We start from the raw sequence: 23,372 nt of genomic DNA, 5'->3' as shown, positions 1-23,372 counted from the left end.
AAAGTGCTGTAAGAAAGAAGAGTTTCTTGGTAGACCCTTATGAAATTTATGAAAGTGGTAGGGGGGACAGGAAGATATCATATGACCTAGACCAATTCCGGTGTTATTTTGGTGATTTCAGCATTCATTGTTATTTTATTCTGATTAACTGTTATTGCTTAAAGTTACATGCCTGCAGGACATATTCTTGACCAGCGAGAAAATTCAAATAAAGAAAATGTTTACTGTATATATGTCTGGTGTGGATAAGTTTAAGTAGACAGCATAATTTTAAGCTGCGTTAATAAGAATGTTTATACCATTGTTTATAAAGAAGCAGTGTAAAGATCCTTCTAGAAAAACATGTTTCTTCCTGGATAATATAAGAAATTTACAATGATGTCTTTGTGAGGGTGGTAAAAGTGATTAATTTGCTAATGACAATTTAACGTGATTTAATGTTTTAAAGTAAACACAAAGTCATAAAATTACAGTTATATATTATTTCATAACTTTAAGTGTAAGTTTGATGTAAGTTAAAACAGGGTTGCCACGCTACCTGGAAAACTGGAAAAAGTCAGGGAATTCAGAAACTGACCAAAAAATTCAGGGAAAAGTCAGGGAATTTCATACAACGATCCCGCCAAAAAAGGCGAGTTTTGCGCCGACGTCGGAAGAGATCACTTTTTTGGCGAATTATGTACCACGTGAGTGTCATTCGGGCAGCTGGCATAGAGCCAATTTTCGCAGCTCCAATTTGATTGCCTTTTTAGAAAGGCAAAGCAAGTTTCCCGCAACTTTTGGTTTCCAGTAACCTCGAGAATCGCATGTGCAGTGCATGAACTAAAGAAAGTACCTGTTCTTGTATAAGACAAAATAGGTTTAATCCTAGTATACGGTACCATGAAGGTTAGAAAGGTTAAAAAAATATGTATTATAAAGAAGGAAAACATCTCTGCAACAGACGTGGCTCGATTCCATCATAGCAGGAAACAGCTGTGCATGCGCGATATATCTGTCGCCAAAGCTCGAAACCGGTGTCGATGTTCGAAGGTCACGTTTTCAAGAGTTATCAAGAATCAAGAGTTCATAAAATGAATATTGTTTAAAATGTCTTTAAACTCTAAAGGAAAAGAAAATATTTTTTGGTGCAAGTAAATTAATTCATGGATTAGTTATTTTGAGGGAGGGGGGAGAAAATCTACGAAAATCCGTTTTTAAAATTATTGCAAAAAATCCAAGAAAAAACGTTCTTTGATAAAACGTTTCTTCTTGGATTTTTCGCAATAATTTAAAAACGGATTTTCATAGTTTTCTTTTTTGTCAAAGAACGTTTTTTCTTAACATATGTTTTTCAATTTCCTGTACACATCGCGGAGAGGGAAATTCTGGCCGTTCCGTCATCAAATCCCTTGGCAAATTTTCCCTCCGCTTTTTACATAGACGTTCTTTCTTTGGTAAGAATAATCTCCATGTATGGTACAGCGGGATTTGGCGACATTATGATGAGCAGTAAACGGGTCATTTTGTTCTTGGCGACAATTTTCAAAATCATGCGAAGGCCGTATCGTATACTAGGATTTTACCGCAAAATCTTTTTTTTTTTTTTTTTTTTTTTAATAAATACCTTGTCATTTTGGAGTAAAATAAAAAAATAGTAATCAATCATCTAGGATAACCATGTAATATAACTATATTCGCTAAAATATCTTTGATTATTCTAATTAAATTTTTAAATAATTATCTTTATTTTTATGTTATTCATATCATTTAATGTTGCTTCTTCCCTCTAAATTTATTTATCATTAGTAAATAATATTTCCAAATTTTAGGAAATTTTCTCTGGCATAATTCTGAAATTAATTCTAGCAGTATGATGACGTCACGAAATTTAATGCACATACTTTTTCCTTATGTATGCTGCGAAATAAATATAAAATACCTCAATGTAGTAAAAAAATATTATTAAATAGATTTCTTTCTTTCGTTTAGCTGCAGAATGTCTGCAAAAAAAGCCTTATTTTATTCCAGATTGGGCAAATTCTAATCTCAATCTTCAGTGGAGAAAACAACTCCTATTATATTTGTGTTTTCAAGTGTTAAGGTGCCTTTTAAGAATACACCTCACACAAATTAAATTTACCTAAAATATAACCTAACTTTTAGCATTGCGTTGTGATTTATTAGAACCGGATTGGCCTCGTGTTGAACTGGGGATGATCATGAGTAATAATTAAATAAAACGTACAGTTGTTATCCAATGTATATATCTTAAATTTTATTAAGTTTTTTAAACGGAAAAGTAAACAAAATTATCAAACAAAGTGAATTTGCTACACAGTACAAGTAATACCATAATTAATTTACCTCTTAGCACAGCCAACGTACATTACGCGGATAGACTGGAATTTTCTCGAAACATACCTGGAAAAGTCAGGGAATTTCATTCTCCTGTTTGAGTGGCAACCCTGTTAAAATGTGCATGTTGATTTTTCATTGTCAGACTGTTCAGATATGCTGATTTTGATTGAGGTATTTATTCAAGTAATGCTTTGCTAACATAATTGTGCTGTAGGTGAAGTTTTAGTATATATTTGGGAAATGTATATTTTTCTCATGAGTTTTGAATGGTTCCCACAGTTCAGCTGCAAAAATTAGTCTATTGCTTGAAAATGTAATGCAATACAGACAGTATCACAAGCATGCAGCAGTCCTGCAAAGTGAAATATTGTCGATAATATAGCTATACATCTCCTTGGGCAAAAATCAGTGTGATCTGCTCATAATCAAAAAGTAGTTTAAGTACTTTGAAGTAAGAAAGTACTCAAAAACATTAATTGGCTTTTCTCAATTAATTATAGTTGCAGCATTCACTAGAAGTAGAGTGTAATGAGAAACTTGCTATCTTGTATGACCAGAGGAAGTGTCATCTTTCTTGCATTGAACAAAACTTAATAAAAAAATCTGAATCCTAATTATTAGTATAAGAAAAGCGGTTTCTTCCCCTCTTTTTCTGTAGGCATTCCCCCCTCCAAAGATTAAGGGAACTTGATGAAACATATGTATGCATAAGCAAATTTATCGGTTTTTCTGGTAAGCTAATGAAGCAATTATTTACAAATATAAGTTGTGTTGGTTTTGAGTAAGTATTGTATATCAAATGGAATTCAGTGTCTTATGATGGTATGTACTCCAGCACACTAGGCATATGGAAAATGATCTTGTTTTCAGATATATTTTTATTTATAGGTACACTCAGAGTACATGCTGAGTGTTACATTTGCTGGCATAAATTTTTTTAAATGTATTTATAGCATGTTTACCAAAAAATAAAGGCCTTCAAAATAAGGCATATTTTAATAAATGCTGTCATGGGCAAAACAGATACAAATATGTGTTGAGGGTCGATATCAAGTTAGTAAAATACGGTATAATACTGATGTTAGCAATATACAATTTTATAAAATTTATCTTGTTCTCTGCCATACTCTACACAAACTTTCTTTGTACTTAAAAAGGCAAAAGCTTTGTTTTACATGAAAACATCACATTAAATGATTTCATCATGGCATTTATTGTGATAACAGGTATAGCATTTGCTTGTATTATTAAAAATGCATGCATCCATTATTGAAGTAGCTTAGTCTGTATAATTTATTGGAATTTCTTTGAGAACTTGGCTGAAACTTAGTCTGATGCTTATTCCGTCTTTTATGCATACATATTGAATTTCTAATTAATCTGTCAGCTTGTATTTGTTGTTGAATAGCTAATAAACTTTACAAGACTTCATTTTTAGATATCAATAGGGATTATAACAGAACAAATGGGATAAAGTGATTCTTCAGAAAATAATTCTTTGATATAGTTAGTTGCATGTTTCAACGTAGGCAAAAATTACCGTCAGAATTATTTTGTTTTTATGGAAAATCTTAGTATTACTAAAGCATTAGCTGAGGGGTTTTCAGAAAAGTCATTATGCGTTTTTGCAACAGAGAGCATTTGTTAATTTTTGGAAATAAAATAAGTAAAATAAAATTACTGTCATTTGCATATGCATATGTTATATCAATTGACAAGCTGACATTTCTAGGTTCGTTCCATATTAAGATTTGATCGAGTTTTGGAGACTTTATAAGAAGATTAAGGATGCAACAGAGCATTTTTGTCATATATTATTGTTTTATTTCCATAAAAAGAATATGTACTATGCTTGAGAAAAGTTGCATAAAATTTACTGTGGCATTGCTATATAAAACATCAGTATCAACAATATTTTACATTATTTCTTACTTGTGGATTTAGGGATAGGATGAATAGTTGAACTGAATATTAACAGAGACATTGATTGTGCTAATTTTATAGTACACAACATGAAAAATTGTAGAAACATTGAAAACTTATCATTCAGACATTCATAATTATCTAAAGAAATTGAGATTAGCAAGCAAACTCAATATTTATGTTGTTCATGAACTAAAAGATGTTCATTTGATGATGTTTAAAGATATGTATGGCACTTTTAAGAAAATTGCCTGAAACATTTGGTGGGGAAAGATGAAATCAGTAAATAAAACTTGCTTCATGCTACAAATGCTGATTAATATTTTGAATAAATAAATGTTCATTATTAATCCTAGTTAATACTAAGATAATACTGTGTCCTTTTTGTATTATCATTTTAACTGAAATTATTAAAAATCTGTGTAGATTTCTAATATGGACCAAACCACATATTTTTGTATGTCCTCATAGACTAAATTTCTGTGGAAAACTTTAGAGCATTTAATATTGGGGGGGGGATTTTTATGCTTGATATTACTTGCAGACCTATATTCTGCTAATGGACTGTTCATTCATTTCTTAGGGTAAAATATAACTTGTAGCCAGTTTTTTCAAGTAACTTGTATATGCTTGGCCCCTTTTTGCACATGGTTTATACATGTCTTTGCAGCTTTCTGTACTTAAAAATGAATGAAAATGTATGCTGTACTGTACTGTCTGAAATTTCATTTTGAGTTTCAGAAATTTGTGCAGCTACATAAATGTTCTGTTAACTGAACAAAGTTGAAATTTTCTCACTTTGCTCCAAATGCAGGTACATGATTTAAATGAATTCCGGTATTGTTCTGGTGATTTCAGCCTTGTTATTTTGTTCTGATAAACTGTTATTGATTTAAGCTACATGCCTGCAGGACATATGACCAGCAAAAAAATTCAAATAAAGAAAATGTTTACTGCGTATATATCTAGTATGGATAAGTTTAACTATCCACCCAGATGGTATAGTGGTTAGGGGAGCCTGACTGCACTACCAAAGGGCCCAGGTTCGAATCCCAAAGAAGGTATGGATGTAAAATTGTCTCTCCCTTTATGGGAGGTAGCGGTATCTGCCTATTAGATGCCTACACAATAAAATGTCCACCACTTCGGACCTTAGTAGTGGCCAATGCCATTATAGGCAAATGCCTGCCATTAAGGGTGGATTTAACTAGAAAACATGATTTTAAGCAGTGTTAATGTGAATGTTTATATAATTGCTTATAAAGAAGCAAAGTTTCTTCTAGAAAAACATGTTTCTTTCAGGATAATATAAGAAATAAACAATGATGCCCTTGTGAGGTTGGTAAAGATGATAAAATCGCTGATGACAATTTGACTTGCTTGAATGTTTCTGCAGTAAATGCAAAGTAATAAAATAAATCCAGTGAAGTATGTGGGAAAATTCTTAACCGTCATTTGATATTTCATTGAAATGAAACAATGCCGATGGTTTAACCGTGCTACACTTTATACAATATTTTGTTTTTCGTCTGTAGCTTCTTGTCTTTCTTTTTAAGGTAGCTTCTAGCAAAAGAAGGTTTTTCTCAGTTTTGTAACAGCTTATTCTTTGCATATGAACTTGCATTTACAGTGGCTCCCAAAAGTGTTCGTACACTTATGATTTTCATTGAAATAGAACTCTATCCATTAATTAAAAGTAAACTTTCTGAATGAGATTTTAATAAGATCTATAATCTATTCATAACAAAATTACTTGAAATATTTTTAAAATATAGCAAAACATTATTTTTAAAAAATTAATAATCAAAAAATGACAAACATTTTATCTTACAAAAGTCTTCGTACACTTAAAAAAAGTTCTTGACATGTTAGTAAATTTTTCATTTTTTGTTAAATTAATATTAGTAGGATATCGTATAGCATCCACAACAGCTTTTGAACATCTGGGAATAGATTTTACTAGTTTATTTATTTTTGATTATTTTTGTATCAATGTTCATCCATTATTCCATCATGGCTGTATTGAGTTTGCTTTTCGTTTTGATGTCGTGTTTTCGTACTTTAACATCCAGCTCTTTTCAAATGTGTTCTATGGCGTTTAAATCTGGCGACTGAAGTCGTGTTTTCAAAACCTGTGGATATTTTTAGAGACACTACAGGCTGATGTTGAGAGCCGTATACTTAGAATCGTTATCATGATTAAAGTTGTTTCCAATACCCAAATTTTGGGCTGATAATTTTAAACTGTCTCTTAAAATATTTAAATAAAGAGAATAATTAATTATGCCATCAATAAATACCAAATTATCTAGTCCTGATGCTGTCATGCTTCTTCTAGATACAGTTATTCGACCATCGGAACCAAAATGTTAAATTTGCTTTCGTCAGCAAATAGGACATTATTCCAGTATGTTTCGGGTGTATTTATCATTGATTTTGCGAATGAAAGACTAAGCTTTCTGTTTTTCTCACTAACAATTTTTTTTTTTTTTTTTTTTTTTTTTTTTTTTTTTTACAGGCAGAATGCCTATGTAATCCAGCTTCTCTGAGAACTCGTTTTGAACAGTTTCAGGTGGAATTGAAGTAGAAAACTTAGCATTAAATTCAGCAGAAACTTTTACAAACAAACGTGGGTTTTTCACAAATTTTCTGATAATAAATCTCTCATTACGTTTAGTTAACTTTCTCGGTTTACATTTTCTTACCTTGTTTTCAATTCAGTTTTCTTCTTTAAAGCGTTTTATCACATACTGCACTGTAGAATGGGATAAATTAACTTTCGAATTGATTTACCACTACTATGGTGAAAAATTATCAATTTTCGAATGCTGTTTGTAATTTCTTTACGACTGCGACACATTTTTCAATAATAAATAGAATATTATGAAGTAAACAATAAAAAATTAAAGCAAACGATTTTTTAAATGCCACCACAATGCAAAAATTAAAAAAAGTGGCAAAGGATAATTCTAATTTTGATTTTATCCAAAATATTTCAGTGTATGAAGACTTTTGTGAGATAAAATGTTTATCATTTTTTTTATTATTAATTTCTTAAAAATAAAGTTTTGCTATATTTTTAAAATATTTCATGTAATTTTGTTACGAATAGATTATAGATCTTATTATTAAAATCTCATTTAGAAAGTTTACTTTTAATTAATGGATAGAGCCCTATTTCAATGAAAATCATAAGTGTACGAATACTTTTGGGAGCCACTGTATATGCCTTGATGCATAATTAGCTGACTAATAATATGTCGAATTTCGTTTTTCAACTCTTGTAGATGTCAATTTTTCATAACTTTAATTTTGTTTGAGTAAGGAGTAATTCTTTTAGAATGTTATTGTCTGTATTTTTTTGCACTGTAACATGAGTAAAGAAGATGTATCTGTATTTCCAAAGGAAGGGAGGGTAAAGATTGATTGCTGCAAGCAAACAAATAAAGCTAGGTAAATTATAAAGAAATTATGGATGTTTTTTTTCTGCTGTCAGGAATCTTTCCTGCCCTGTTGTATATTGAATGTACACATAATAAATGTTATTACTTGAAGAAGTTTAATAACAAACTGGAGCTAAATTCATTTGCTTCTGGTACTTTCAGCTGTCAAAAGTAGGTTGAAGCAATTTTCTTCACAGACTACTTGATGTGATGTAAGAGATCTCATTTCTTAATCAGTTGACTTATATATAAGTGGAAATTAATGTCAATTTCTCAGTTTATTTAAAGTTCTAATAAACATATATTTAAGGGATAATGTTTATTGTTATAAGCTTTACTTGCCAGGTGTAAGTTCATTCAAGATAGGCTTCATCATCAGTTATCTGAAACATAAACAGTAAAGAATAAACTTCTATTATGTGTTATGGTTCCCCTATAAAGAACATGTATTTTCTCCTCAAAAATATATATTTACGTACTAGCCTTGTAGAATGGTATCACCAAAACTAATAAATTACTAAATCTGCTCATTTCTTCTATCCTTGCATAATTGTAGCTGTTCACACTAAAATAATATTTGCTGTAGAGCAATTCAAAAATTTATAATCTGTTCTGGTTTAACAAGTAAATAATTTTTTTTTTTTATAAATGGAAAGCAAGTTACCTTGTTGTAGATGTAAAGACTCAAAGCTTTGAAGTGTTTGTCTTAATCATATTGTTAAAATAAGCAGAGAAATTGTTAGTTAAAATACAATTCCATAATGTTAAACACATGATAATTAGCATTGATTATGTAGTATACTGTTGTTATGCTGAATATTTTCTAGCTTTGCTTTTTGTTCCGTAAATTATATCCAAAGTAAGTTTTTTTTTAAACTTTTCATATGCATGAATGCTAATTTATTAAATTTAACGTATGAAGAACATTTTTAGAATGATGATGGCCCCACCAGTGGCCTAGCGGTAAAGTCACTGAACACTGGTAGTTCAGTCTGAGGTTTGAATCCTGCAAACAGGCTGGCTGCATGGGCATTTTCATGGTTTTCCCCTTCTGTACGTGCTAGTTGCATTAGAAAGTCCTCCACAAAAGCATCACTTTCCTTAGGTGCGAAAGCAACCTTTTTCTTATTAACTGTGGACTAATCCAGGAAAGCTACATATAGGATAATCTACAGCAAGCAGTATTAATCAAAGACTACAGCAAGCAGTAACATCGTAAATTAAGTTATATTCTTTAAAAAAATCATTTGTTCACTTTAAATTAAATATATCCATGCTAACTTCGTATGTGTTTTTGAAAATATCTGTAAGTGCAATTGAAATAAATGGCAGATTTCCTCAGAGAGTCCTTCACAGAGATGCTTTCCTACTTACACAGGTAACTCTTTTGTGTTTTGTTATATTCAGTTTGCAAAAAGCAATTCTATGAAAGAACGAAAGAACGACTGTACAGTGAGCTATTAACTAACATGTTATTCCTTGATGAAAAATGCTGGCAAATTTAAATAAAGCCAGAATTAATATTCAAGCAAAAGTGATATAAATGAAAATTCTTGAATAAAACCTCTACAGATATTACAAGTTGAAAATAAGTTTAATAACATGATTTTATCTAATATGCAAGTTTATTTATCTTTTCAATTTTTTAATAAATATCAAAACATCAAATATAAATACAAAAGTAGCACCCCATAGGTATAATTACTATTTTGCAACAAATCTGAACTGCTGCAGTTCTTTCAAATCGTACATAGAATGTACCTGTGATTACTTTACTGAATGTCTCTACTCCATTGGCTATTGAGAAATATTTACTGTAAAAATACAGAAGGGTTACATATGCAGATTCTTTTTTACAAATCTGCAGCTAGTTATTTTCTAATTATTAATAAATTTATAAATTGCCTTGAACTAATAAAAATTAATCAGTATTTCTTCTTTTGTGTAACATGTCAAAACAAATAACTCCTAAATCATTTTTGCATGATTAAAGTTGCTAAGTACAGTGAAAATTGTTTAACACGAAACTGAGGGGACTGAAATACTTTTTCGTGTTAAAGGATATTGGGAAAACATATACAGTACAAAGTCCGAATTCCGGAATGATCTAAAATCTGGACCTCAAAACCACCAACAAAATTTTTCTCGTAGGCTTTATGCATACGCGTTTGTTTTCCCATCTGCGCATAATAAAACATCTGGACAGTCCCAATTCTTAATTTCACTCAACACCAAATAAAATACCTTGTTATTGAGGAAACAATCATTTTAACATAAATTCGTATGATCAGTAATTTGGCACTGTTGCTGCGTATTTGCTCGGCACGCATCTCAAACTGAAACATTCCACATAGATGCATCGTTCATCTGACGCCAGGAATCATTATTTATTATACTTTCCTCTCATCATTGCATGTTTATCAAAACATGACAACTTGAGTAATGACTCATGCAGCGACGCCTAAACAATTTTTTTTATGTTAGTAATTTAATAATAAAGGACTATGATAGCCTTTTATGTTGACATTACGCTTGCCGATGATTACAGATTTAAGTTAAATGCGCTAAAAAATGTTGACGAGGAAAAATTTACGAAAACTTTCTTTCCATATGCAAAAAATAGATTTTGTTGATGTTACTCATAGACCCAAAAATTACATTTAGGGCTCTTTGAATTAAGAATAACTGATTTGTAATTCACATAAACCCAGAACCAGCGCCGGGGCTCGTATGGCCACGCTGAGTCCCAGAATTCAGGACCCACAGAGACTGCATCAGGTGATAAGATATCTAGCGCCGGCCCTCAATAAAGCTTAAGTATATGTGGGAATTTATTTATCTGATAAGCCTTAAGCATGTGCAAGAAATAGACTTAAGTATAATAAATAACTTAATACAATTCAGGCTTAATTGTCTCAGAGCATTATAAAAGCAAGATAAAATTTAACGGAACAACTTGTCATTATTGGCCAAGCTCATTATGCAAGGATAGCTAAATTTGATGATGACAGCCGCTAATTTTAAAGGTTTTTGGATATCGCAAAACAAGGGTGAAATTTTTCAGTTAACAGATTTTGTAAAGAAATGTGGAGAAGCGGTAATAAATGAAGATGATATAAAAGAAGTGTTTCATTGTGATGACAATGCTTCTCAATCATCATTCAATTAATGAATGGAGAAATCTGTAGTATGGTTCTAGATCCAGAAAATACTGCTACCGATAGTTAGTGACAAAGAAGTTACTAAAAACGAGAAAATTTCGATTGAAAAGTTAGTCGGAATTCTTGAAACAGCATTTACAGGAATTCAACAATGTAACTAAACAAGAGATTTTGTCTGTCTACAGAATTAAAGAGAAAATATTAGCACAAAAAACGAAGTAACTTAAAACAACTTACATTGAAAGAAATGTTTAATAAGGTAAACAAATTTTAAGTTTTTTTTTTTTTTTTTTTTTTTTTTTTTTTTTTTTTTTGTGATACCCTTTAGATCATAAATGCTTCATTATTTCATAAATCGCGCGATTTCATATTTTTAATTTTATATTTCTACATGCCATCTTACTATATTTAAACTGATGATGTATTATCTGGAATCAACGAGTCTTTATTTCGGACTTTGTACTCTATTCAACAAAATTAAGATTATTTTGACAAAAACAAAATTAAGTACATTTGGTTACATAGATATGTATATATGCATGTAATAATAAAAGCAAAGGAAATGACGGAACACTGTAGATGCGTGATTAGACCCATATTGAAGAAGATTTTGATTGCGTAGTATGTTAGTAATCAAACTTGGTAACATCTAAAGAACTTGGCAGTCGAGGCAGTTTTAATTCCATTTTTATTTCCAATTGATATTTGTGGCCACAATCACTAGTCACTCTAGTCGTGCCTTTCCACAGAAGATTTACATTTTTGATATTGTTGAGATAGAAAGCAAGCCAGCGAAATTACATCTTAGCAGAGTAGAGGGCAAAAGCTGAAGTGCGTCGTTATGAAAGATGGAAGCACGCGAAGAGAAAAGTTTTGGTTTACAACGACAGTTTCGGTTCTTAATTATTACGTCATCGGAGTTGCGCGGGCCATAGAGTGATCTAGAAATGACACAATGCGGAGAAGTTATTACGATTTTAGAATAAAGAGGAAGAATTAATGTTTTTAGTTATTCTGATTCATATAATTTTATCTTACATATTCCCCCCTTCAAAAAGAAAAAGGTGTAGCGACAGAGAAGCCTTTTGAAAGAGAAAGAGTTAAAGCACTAGCAAATGTAAAAAAAAAAAAAACATAAATCATAAAATTTTTGTCCTGTAAAGTATAATTTATAAATATCAATTTTTTTTAATAAATTTTTAATTTTTAGAGTCCTATTGAATTTTTCAGCATTTCAGTCCAAAAGTCTTTTTGTTTGAGAATTCACATAATCATAATTCTTCAGGGAAGGTTCTTGTTATTACAGAATATCACAAAATAAACTTTTACACAATCATTACTTATAATTAAATGTAATGCACATAAATATTTATGATACTTATTTCTATACTGATAAATTATATTTTAACAGCATAATTTAAATAGCTTAAAATTAATTACTTAATTTGCTTACACATAATTATGAAAAATTAATGAACAAGAATTTCAGATTTTCTGAAAACAAATTGCAGAAATTTTAACCAAAATTGAAATAAAAACTATAGAATTCGCAGCACATTAAATAATTTAGTTCCTGAGCTAGGTTCACACGAATGTAATAATTTTTGAGCTGTTGAAAAAGCAGAAGTGCAAATAATTTTCTGTCGCACATACTTGCAAACACTAACTCAGATCGACCTTGAACCCGCTGTAATGCTTAATTCCTAAACGGTAATTCACTGATGATTTCCTTTTCACTAGGCATTCGAACTTCTCAATTTATCGAGAGATTAGAGATTACTTTCAATCTGTAAACACTACGCGTGATTATTTTTTTGAAGCACTTGCAAAACACCACAGCAGAAGAATGATCTGTTATTTTTTTTACACACTGAAAAAACAAATTTGATGATTCACTTCTTTCACATTATCTTGGATTTATCACAAAACGATGATTTGAAGAGCTGAATTAAATTTTCCACTGAGGTTTTAGGCTGCAGGAAACTATCGAGTAAGCTTCAGAAAATATGGTTTCACCGTTATTATCTTTCATTTGCAATTCCTGATTTTACCAAACTGGAAGCCTCGCAATACTTCTAAACAAACACATCCATCAATAGGGCTGTCCTCTTGAGCTAACCAGTGTGTTCTCTGCACTGGTGGCCCAGGGTGCCTACACAGTTACTTGAAAAGGCCTCCGTTCCTTGCATTAAGGTAACTGGCCTTTGAGAACTGCATTAATACATTCCATAATAAAAAAGTATAATAATAATAATAATATAAAAAATTTACATGCATTCATAAAATGAGAGCCTCCAACATTATCTTGCATGAAGAGGATAAAAGGAACAACTGTACAGAGGTAATTACAGGCCTCTGTTGAAGGAACCAGTACACCCTCATCATACTATACTTAACATACAATAACCCATAAATTTTAACATGCATTTACCATAATTTCATATTACTTATCTGTAATAATTTCACTCATTTTTTTACACCTACTTCATTTTTAGAATAATTATAAAATTTGTATTCAAAATTCTCAACAAAATTTCAGAAACATAAAAACTTATCTTAATATCCTTCCTTTGACAGTTTCAGTTCTTAATTATTACGTCATCGGAGTTGCGCGGGCCATAGAGTGATCTAGAAATGACGCAATGCAGAGAAGTTATTACGATTTTAGAATAAAGAGGAAGAATTAATGTTTTTAGTTATTCTGATTCATATAATTTTATCTTGCATGCATTTAATAAAAATCAATGTAACAAAAACATCTCAAGAACTTGATGAAAATTAGTACAAAATTTTAAAGTTTCTTGAAAAACAAAACATTTTTTGAGTTTTTGGAAAATAATCTGATATTTTTCTTTGCATTGTCTTTTTTAGCATCCAATTATTCAATGTCATCCATTTTGTTATTCATTTCTCCACTGGAATGTGCGTCTAAATAACTGCGCATACTTTTCATGATGTTCCTCATTTCGGATGACGTGGGAACAGGAACTGAATTATTCATGTCATTTTCGTCATCGGAATCTGCATCAATATTTTTTGAGCTTTGAACAAACTCCAAAATGCCTTTGTCTGCCATAATTGGGGCTGTACACACAATATCAACTTCTGCGACGAGTTCTTCCAGTAATACAGTAGGACACTCCAATAATACAGAAACTTTCTAAAAAATTTCATTAAGTGCTGGCTCAGTTTCAATATCCTCCTTCTCCATTTCTCTTTGTGCCAAAGAATCAGATGCTTTTGAAAATCGTGTATGACGAAAAGAATTTTCATTCGTCCTTGGAGTCACTGAATTACATGTAGTGCAACATATGAAGAAATGGAGACAACATATGAACCAAACTCACAGATCTTAACTCACACTGCAATGTACTCGTCACCAAATTCCAAAGCCAACTGATGAGAGATAAGATGTTTGTGTGGCATTTGTAGGGGTGGGAGGTGAAAGTAGCTTAGATAAACAAAACTGACTTGTGTCACGGGCTATTCTGAGGATATTTCAAAGCCAAGTTAGCCTTCTTTCTATGAAACATGTGAAACCATCTCTCTTTCACTTCACACCCCTCTTAAATCTCGCCTGCGAGGCCGGTGTTTTACGTATTTTGTTCATTCCCAGAGAGTATATCTTTTTGTGTTAAGAGAAACAAAATGTGTGAAAATATATAGCAGTTTTTCGGGACCGCTGTATTATTTTGTGTTAATCGATATTTCGTTTTTGCGTTAAACGTATTTCACTGTACATTCCTTTAATTTATATTAGTGCATTTAAAAATAGAAAAATTCCACATATGTGAAAATAAAATTATAGTAAAATACTTGAAAGCCGTCTCAAATGTAAGAGTTTTAAGTAAAAAGATTTATTACTTTGGCAAAAAATATTAATCTCTTTCAAAATCGTTTTAGTGCATAAACCCACGAATCTTGGGTGTAGGACCCTTTATTAACCTTTTGAAGACGGGATGGCCATTATAGTGGCCATAGAGTCCTCTCTTTGAAAAGACGAGGTTGTCCACTTTAGTGGCCATGTCTTTTTCCCCCAGTTTCCGGGCTGAAAAGTGGGGTGAAATGTCAAATTTGACATCTCTAGGGTTTTAACTACTTATCTCTTTCAAGGGTCTTCTTTTTGAAAACATTGATGCACCCTTCTGAGAATCCATTAAACTACACACAAGAATCTTTGTCGCAAATAGGAAGTGATTTCTTAAAGAGGGGAAAGCATTCGGTTCAAGATTCCCCGTCCTTTGGTAGCTTTTACTGCTACCAAAGCCCCGGCCTCAAAAGGTTAATCAGAGCATGGTGACTGAAGGTATAATAATGTAGTAAAGAAATGGTAAAAGACTGGATATATAATAATGCAGCTTGAAGATACAATAATGTGGTATAAAGAAATAATAAAAGACTGGATATATAATAATGCAGCCTGAAGATACAATAATGTGGTAAAAGAAATGTATTTGTGTATATAAAACTGTTTTGTTCATATTATTTTCATTTATTCTGAATATTTATAAAAATTGCACTAATTTAAATTTTATTAAAATCATCTACTAATTCGAAGAGGTATTTCAGACTGGTGAAGAAGTTAAAATAAAACTTTGATGTGGTAATCACGTTAAAATATAATTGCAGTAATTTAGCCTTAGACTAATACTGTTTTACAGGAAAATTCTATTCATTTCAAATGAAAAATAAGACAGCTTCATTATGTGTGATTTGCCAACGACAACTGTGTCACCTCCGAACAGTATATATTCAAAAACAAACAAAATGAATAAAAATAAAAGCAAGTTGTCATACTTTTTTTCTTATAGCTTCCCATTTTATTTATTTACTGCTAATTTTTAAAAACTGAAATCTGTAACTCTTAGGAAAGTTATGTGTTACAGTGGTGGCCAAAATTGTGGACACTTTTGCAAATTTTTATGTTTTTGAACTTTGTATGCTTATAGAAAATGTTACGTTTCGCAAAATGCAAACTTGTATATATTATTTTAAAGAGAATTTATTACTGAATTCAATACAAAACACAAAATTCAATTATTTTCAGTATAAAAACACAGTTATGAAATGGTTTGTAATGTCTAGCTTTTCTGGCCAATCACTGTTCTTGTTCTGAGAACCAATCAAATGTTAGTAACTGCCAGTAGAAGCTGACATCATGTTTACACTTGAAACAATTCATTATTTTGCTTTGTTCTGTAGAAAGAGGTCCTGTTTCTTATATACTGCAATTACAAGTAGGAATTTCTGTAAAAATTTTTAATATTTAGTCAAGAAGCAATGACATCAAATAAAAAAGTAGATTAGACACCTAGAAAGAGATGTAATATTATTGTGTTACCAGAAAGTGGTCTTTCCTATGCTGAAATTGCAAGACAGGTGGGTGGTTCAGTGACTACATCTGGAATCCGAAAGTTTGGTTTACGATATCAGGAGACAAATTCAATAAAAAACAAAGAAGGAAAAGGCCGAAAAAGGTGCATCACATCTATTGATGACAGAAGAGTAAAAAGAGTATGTCTCCAAGATAGAAAAATGTCATCAGCAGCCATCAGAAGTGATCTGAATGATGCTGGTGTTTCTGTCAGTTCAAGAATAATCAGCAGAACATTAACAGATGTTGGACTGAGAGGTAGAATTCCACGAAAAACGCCTTATCTTAATTTTCGTCAACGAAAAAAAAGAGAAAGAAAAGGACTACAGTGGCCAAAGGAACACATTAATTGGACAGATGATCAGTGGTCACAAGTTATATGGAGTGATGAAACTAAGATGTCGTTATTCGGTAGTGATGGGCGAAAATATGTAAGACGTAGAATAGGAGAAGACCTACATCCTGACTGCATTCAAGCAACTGTGAAGAACCCAGTTAGTGTTATGATTTGGTCATGCATGTCAGCAGATGGTATTGGTCGCCTCCATGTCATCGATGGGACACTGAATGCCAGAAAATACATTGACACTATTCTAGAACCAAAATTTCTACCTTCCATCAGGGATCTCTTTCCCAACAATGCTTCGTTTATTTTTTAGCAGGATTGTGCTCCTTGCCACACGGCCAAAATATCGAAAGAGTGGTTTCGTACAAAGAGGATTAAATTGTTGTCATGACCAGGAAACAGTCCTGACCTCAATCCTATCAAAAATTTGTGGCACCGTTTGAAAACTCTTGTCCGAATGAGGCGCCCATCAAATAAAAGGGAACTAATTGAAGATATAGTTGCTTCCTGGCATCATGTAATAACAAAAGAAGAGCTTAAAACTCTTGTCAGCTCAGTGAAACGTCGATGTGAAGCTGTAATAAAAAATGAAGGGTATCCAACTAAGTACTGATAATTCACTGCAATCATCACTATCTAATGTATATCGATAACTGTTATTGTTTAACTTTTTTTGTATTGCAAATAATTGAATTTTGTGTTTTGTATTTAATTCAGTAATAAATTCTCTTTAAAATGATATATACAAGTTTGCATTATGTGAAACGTAACGTTTTCTATAAGCATAAAATTTCCAAAAGTGTCCACAATTTTGGCCACCACTGTATATTTCAGAAACTCGGATGTTATGCTGTAAGGTATTTTAACATTTTATATAATAAAATGCAGAAATTTTAACTCAACTTTGCCTTGCTACTTAAATTACATTACTAAATAAGCAACGAGTATAGTTCTAAAAAGAATAAATAATTGACTATTGTATTTTCTTTCAAAGTAGTTTGTGTATATGATAGTATGTACTATCAAAGCCTAAAAATACTGTATGCTTATTATAACTTATTTAGACCATCAATGGTTAATTTTTAACTGACTAATTGCTTAAGTAATTTTATTTTTTTACATGTAATTAAATGCAGTATTTTTTGTTTTGCATGAGTAATTAAAAGTTTTGAACTTGCTGATTTTAATTAAAAATCTGTATAATCAGAAATAAAATTAATGAAATACTTTCATATGTTAAATTTAATTCACAAGTATTTTGCTTATTTCTTAACATTTAGTTTAAAAACTAAAGACTATTTTAGGACGATATTATTCCTTTAAAGACATTATTAGGAAAATCTTACATTCTTTTACTCATTTACTGGAGAATGTCTACATCTGTTAATGAAGGAAAGCAACCGTCTTAGACTGCTTACTGAGTGTTGTCATTTAGAGATATGCAGAGTTCCAGGAGTAAGGGGTGGGGCATTGAGATAACTGTATGGCCACTTAAAAGGTGGTCATAACATTTTCAAAGTCATCTCCACTTACTACCTAAAAACACTTATGACGTAGGTCTTTTTGACCGCCTAAACCCAGTCGTACCATTCAGATGGTTAATTTTTGGTCTTATTTGAAAGTGTACTTAATACCAATAGCTATAAATTTTATTATTGTTTTTGTATTGTTATCGCTGGTGTGTTGATTTCAAGTCTGTATTCTGTGTGTTCTCAAAATTTCTTAAAATATGATGTTTTGGTTATAAGTTCAACGTATAAAACGTTCTCAAGGTTCAGCAGCTTTTACAATGTTTGGATTTTACTATTTTCTTTGTATTCAAATAATTTTGATGTCAGTGGAAGTAGAATTTTTAAATGATTTAAATTTAAAAAATATATAATACATTGATCAGGGAACAGTGCTTTTTAGGTGTGAAATGACGTTCAAATAGAATACATGGGGGGGGGGGATCTCGGGCTTGTTATAGACTTACGTATAATTAAGTCAGTTAATTTATCTAAGTATTGTACAAGAGATACATGAATGCAGTATTGTCTTAAGCATCACCCAGATAAAACAGATCATGCTGATTTATTAGAAAGGAGGGGAATGTAAGGTGCAGCAGAAAAAACTTTCCAGTTTAGAAAGCTAATAAAATCCAAACTAAATCAGATGCAAACATTTTGTTCTTAAAGTAAAATAATGCCATTTTACATCAATTGTTTTAAACAAAACAAGGCTCAAGTGATGGCATTCATTGTTTATACATTGTCTTAGCTTTTCTCGATAGTTATTGAAAACGTAAGAGTCATTTTGGGTATAATGGCAGCAACTTCATTTTGCTGTATCCCTTCTAAGTTCTACGGCCAGCTTTTTTTTAAATCATCAAGAACAGAGTGCTGTCAACTGAGTGCAAATAGAATAGAATATGAAAGGTAACTGCATTGCTACCGACAAACCATCACATTGAATGTTCTGATCAAGTTGTAGTCTACTCTAAAATGGCACTTTAATCAGTATTCTAAGGTACATTCCCCCTCACTGTAGCTGTGTTGCTTCCAAATCAGGGTGTTTTTTCTGCTGCACCCTATATAACAATACATAAACAATGTCATTAAACCTAATAACTACTAAATTATATGAAGATGATTTTGAATACCTTTTGTGGAAGCACCTTGTATAATGAAATACATTCAGTAAAGCATAAATGTATTATTTCATAATAAATTTATATGCTTTGCTTTCATTCTTCTCCAAAAGTGAATAATATAATTCATTCTCATTTTGCTTACATCGGAATGATGATTTTTTGCATTATATAGCTAAATATTATTTAGCAATGTAATTAATTTTTTCATCTTCCTCTTATAATATGATTTTTTGTTTATGGAGTTAAAACTCCTTTATGCAGTGTCCACTTCTATCCTTATTGTTTGGCTTTTAAAATTTTTTTATTTGCAATTGCTTCTCTCTTTTCAGAAGTGAAGAATCAAAATTTCCAACAGATACTCCTTCTCAGCCTGAACATCATGCATCTGAATCTGTATCTGAAAAAGAAACTCATGTTGTTATTGATGAAGCTATAAAGCAAACTGAAGCTACAGAAAAACCAATTACTGCAAGTGATATCCTTGACAATGTTTTGGAAAATTCTGGAGATCTTCATCTATTACAGGAAAGTGAAGACAAAATAGATAGCCTTGAAAAATCTGAAGAAATTGAGCAAGATAAAGCTATAAAATCTCCTGTAGCTATTTCTACTGAAAATAGTTGTGACGATGTACCAGACAAAAACTTAAATTTAGAATCTGATGTTTCTAATATGGATAGCGAAAGGAAAGACTTCATTGATGGAGTGTTGTCAATATCAAATCAAGAAAGCAATGATGATTCGTCAGCTCAGTTTGGTGACATTTCAAATGAAATGGTCTTAGCAATAGAAAAGAATGAAGTTATAAATCTTGAGGATTCAGAATCAATGGATAATCAGACAGATTTGCAGGAGAACTTTTTAGAAAGTGAGAAACAGAATGAAAATATAACTGAAGAGACCAAAGAGGAGGGAAGTATACCTGAAGCTGAAAGCAAATTGTCTTCAGAGTTAGAATCTGTTTCTCAAGAATTTTCTGAGTCTGAAGATCCTGAACAGCAGATAATTTCTGTAGCTAGCATGGCAGATGATAATGTGCTTGAGTCTTTGCCTGAAAAGAAGGAACATTCTTCTGATGCAACTGAGAATACTGAAGGTATAATGGATAACCAAGGAAACCATGAAACAGAGTCAGAGCAAACAGTAGTGATGATGGTTACAGATCCACAAGATGACAGCCAAGGTATGGAACTTGAACTTTCAGATGACCCATCCTATGCTGGAGCAACTCTTTTAAAGGTCCCTACATCGGATGGAAAGCAAGTGCTTCTTATTCCTTTCAGTTCAACCGATGGAGGAACAACAGTTTTGTCATTACCAGCAGGTTTAACTCTGGAATCAGATGGTCCTCATGGTCAGCCTATTCAAGTTGCTTTAGAGGATGCATCTTCTGCTGATGAAAGTAGTGAGGTCAATGAACAGAGATATCTTCATGTGCCTGTGGAAGGTGAAGTTATGGGGGAATTATTACAAGGTGGTGATGACATTCAAGTGCAGGAAAAAATGGGTGCTGGCGCAATTGTTTCTGAAAATGATATCTCTCTTCACTGTAATCAGGATTAGTAAAAGTAACTGATTTTATACAAAAAAAAAATCAGATTTTTCTTACAGAATTTTTGAAGCCTGGAAATTTCGCCTACCATTCATCTCCAGGTATTTTATTAAGGAAGACCATCAAATATATTCATAAACTGATTAAGTGGAAAAAATAAAATTGTATCATTTATCTATGTTTTAGCAATATATGATTTCATTAAAGTTTGTCATTTGCATTTGGTAGAGAAAATATGTAAATAGCTATATAGAATTATGAAAAATTTCATGGACTAGTCTCCTGCTAAAATATTTTGGGAAAAAAAATTACCTAAGGCAATAAACACATTTTATTAATTATTTGTTTAAAAATCTAATATTTCTGTAGTATTGGATTCCTTGAAATTATTGTAAGTTCTTATTTGCCTGCAAAATAATCTAAACTGATTATAATTTAAGTAATAGAAGTGTAAGTTTTTATTTATTTTTTAATCAAACATAAAATGTGGTTTAAATTAAAATTTTCTGTCACCTTGCAGCATTTAATTAATCTTAATCGGGAGGTTTTAGGGTAATGTTCACCATTTTCTCTAATCCTTTTGATTGCCATAAATTTGAACATTTTGTACTTTGTGAATAGTGTATATATACATAAGAGAACGTACATACAATTTTATCATGTAAATCTTGAAAAATAAAGTCACAGTTTCTTAACTATCATTAATTTTCCTTTTGTTCTGTTTCTATTATGGAATTTTGTAACATGAACTTTGAAAAAAATTGCATAACATTACTGTGTTGAGTTAGCTGTAATATTTTGTAACATTATAAGGAAAAACTGCAAATAAAATTTTAATGTTTTAATGGCTTGTTGTTCTAAGGTAACTCCGGTTTCGTATAAAATTGTATTTTACTTTATAGGAGTATCAGATCCAGCTGTATGAACACTTCCATTTCAGAGAAGCTCTAAATGTATCACTGATACTTTGGTCAGAGGGCTGAGAAGAGAAGAAAACTGATCAATATAAATTCTGAAGCTGAAAGTGTGTTGATGAACTTAATAAATTTTTTATTATGGCACTACAAGAGTATCTTAGCCTTTATACAGTTTCAAATTTAACTGCACTTTAAAGATTTTTTTCTTTAAACGTCCCTTTGCGCGTAAAATCACAACTGTTGAATGTTTACCGACTTTTATCATCAGGACCGAAGAAACGTGCTTGTGTTCGACTATTGCCTAGTGTCCGTTAGCGGTTATCTGTGTTTGTCAAAATATTAGATAAGTAATTTGCCAAATCATATATTTTCGTTTCGATAATTTCTCATGCATTTAATAATTACAATTTGAATTATAAGAGCGTTCTGTTGTAAGTCACCAGCACGTACTTCCTTCAAAACGATGGCTATTAACTAGCGCCATTTTCCCGTTGTAATCGTCATCATTTTGAAAGGCGGTTACAGCGTGATATTTGAATGATACCTAATTTCATCTTTGCTTTGAAAGGAAATTATCGATTAGTCGCTTTCAGTAAGTTGTTAACGCCAGTTTCCGTTTTGATTCTGGAACCGTAAACGCACTCTAGAAGTAGTAAATTATAGGGTTTTTTTATTATTTATTTTTATTCTTTCAGACCTTTGATCAGTTATCTAGCTCTTTATAAAATAAAATAGACTAGGGTTCTTTGTCAAGGTACGGTTAAAACAAGGCAAAAAATGCTTACGAACGAATACCTATTTTTTATGTATAGTTTTTCTTCGTGATGATCTCTGCATTAATTCAAATGATACAATACCGAAACAGGACAAACCTACTATGATAGCGAAAGTTTTTATGTATGACGACCAAAATACTCAAATTTTTATCATGGGTGCATGAGGTATTGTAACGTGGTTACATTTATATAGCTTACCTTCAGTAAACAGAAAATTGCTGCACACTCTCTGCCAAATGCTTTATGGGCTTCTCAAATTGGTAAACGCAGGTTAAGTTTGTATAAATTACATGTAAAAGCAGTTAATGAATTTGCATGTCATTAATTTTATACATTGTATCAAAAGTATTTAAAAAGATGTGTGAAAAATATGATAATGAAATAAAAGTTTCGTTGTTTATTCTGTTTAGTGTATTTATTTCGATATGGGTTGTAGTAAACATAAAATATTTCAATAATTATAAATGCAAATGGCTTTTCTTTGAGATTACCTTACTTTATTTTAGCTTAATATATTTTGCCCAAGGTACGTAAAAACGGGATTCGTAAGTTACTTTAACATGATGAATTGATACGTTAGTCTGCGTGAATAGTAATCACATTTACCTTGCACTGACGAAGTAAAAGGCATTAATTACAGTTTCTTTAATTTTCCTAACCTGTAGGCTAAGGACTATAGGACTATACACATAGATATGGAAGTGATAATTGTACTATATCTTTGACTAACAGACCCCTTGTTCTCATTATTTCTGCAATGTAATTACCGTGCAGCTACTGATCGTTGAATTTTATTACTTTGCGTCGAATCTCAATTCCGTTTGTAGTTTATGTTCTGTTAATGTCATTTTGTTACATGAAAAAATTTTCTGCAATCTTTTCCATTTTTCTAAATTAAGAAAATACTT

General features: G+C 31.3%; 1 protein-coding gene across 3 annotated transcripts in view; it reads left to right on the top strand.

Moving 5' to 3' along the window:
* Positions 1-22,864, top strand: part of LOC118195446 (uncharacterized) — a 96,444-nt gene extending 73,580 nt beyond the window's left edge. For 2 of the 3 annotated variants that reach the window (XM_085817877.1, XM_085817878.1), the window contains exon 21: positions 19,549-22,864. In XM_085817877.1, coding sequence (XP_085674003.1) covers positions 19,549-20,782 — 1,234 coding nt within the window. In that variant the 3' untranslated portion in view covers positions 20,783-22,864. The remainder of the gene's footprint in view (positions 1-19,548) is intronic. The other variant, XM_085817879.1, reaches the window with a different exon arrangement.
* The last annotated feature ends 508 nt before the right edge of the window (positions 22,865-23,372 follow it).

The sequence above is a fragment of the Stegodyphus dumicola genome, chromosome 1 (assembly GCF_044657685.1).
Source record: "Stegodyphus dumicola isolate Sdum_Otavi_A_Nest chromosome 1, ASM4465768v1".
NCBI lineage: Eukaryota > Metazoa > Arthropoda > Arachnida > Araneae > Eresidae > Stegodyphus > Stegodyphus dumicola.
This window is presented reverse-complemented; position numbering and strand designations above follow the sequence as displayed.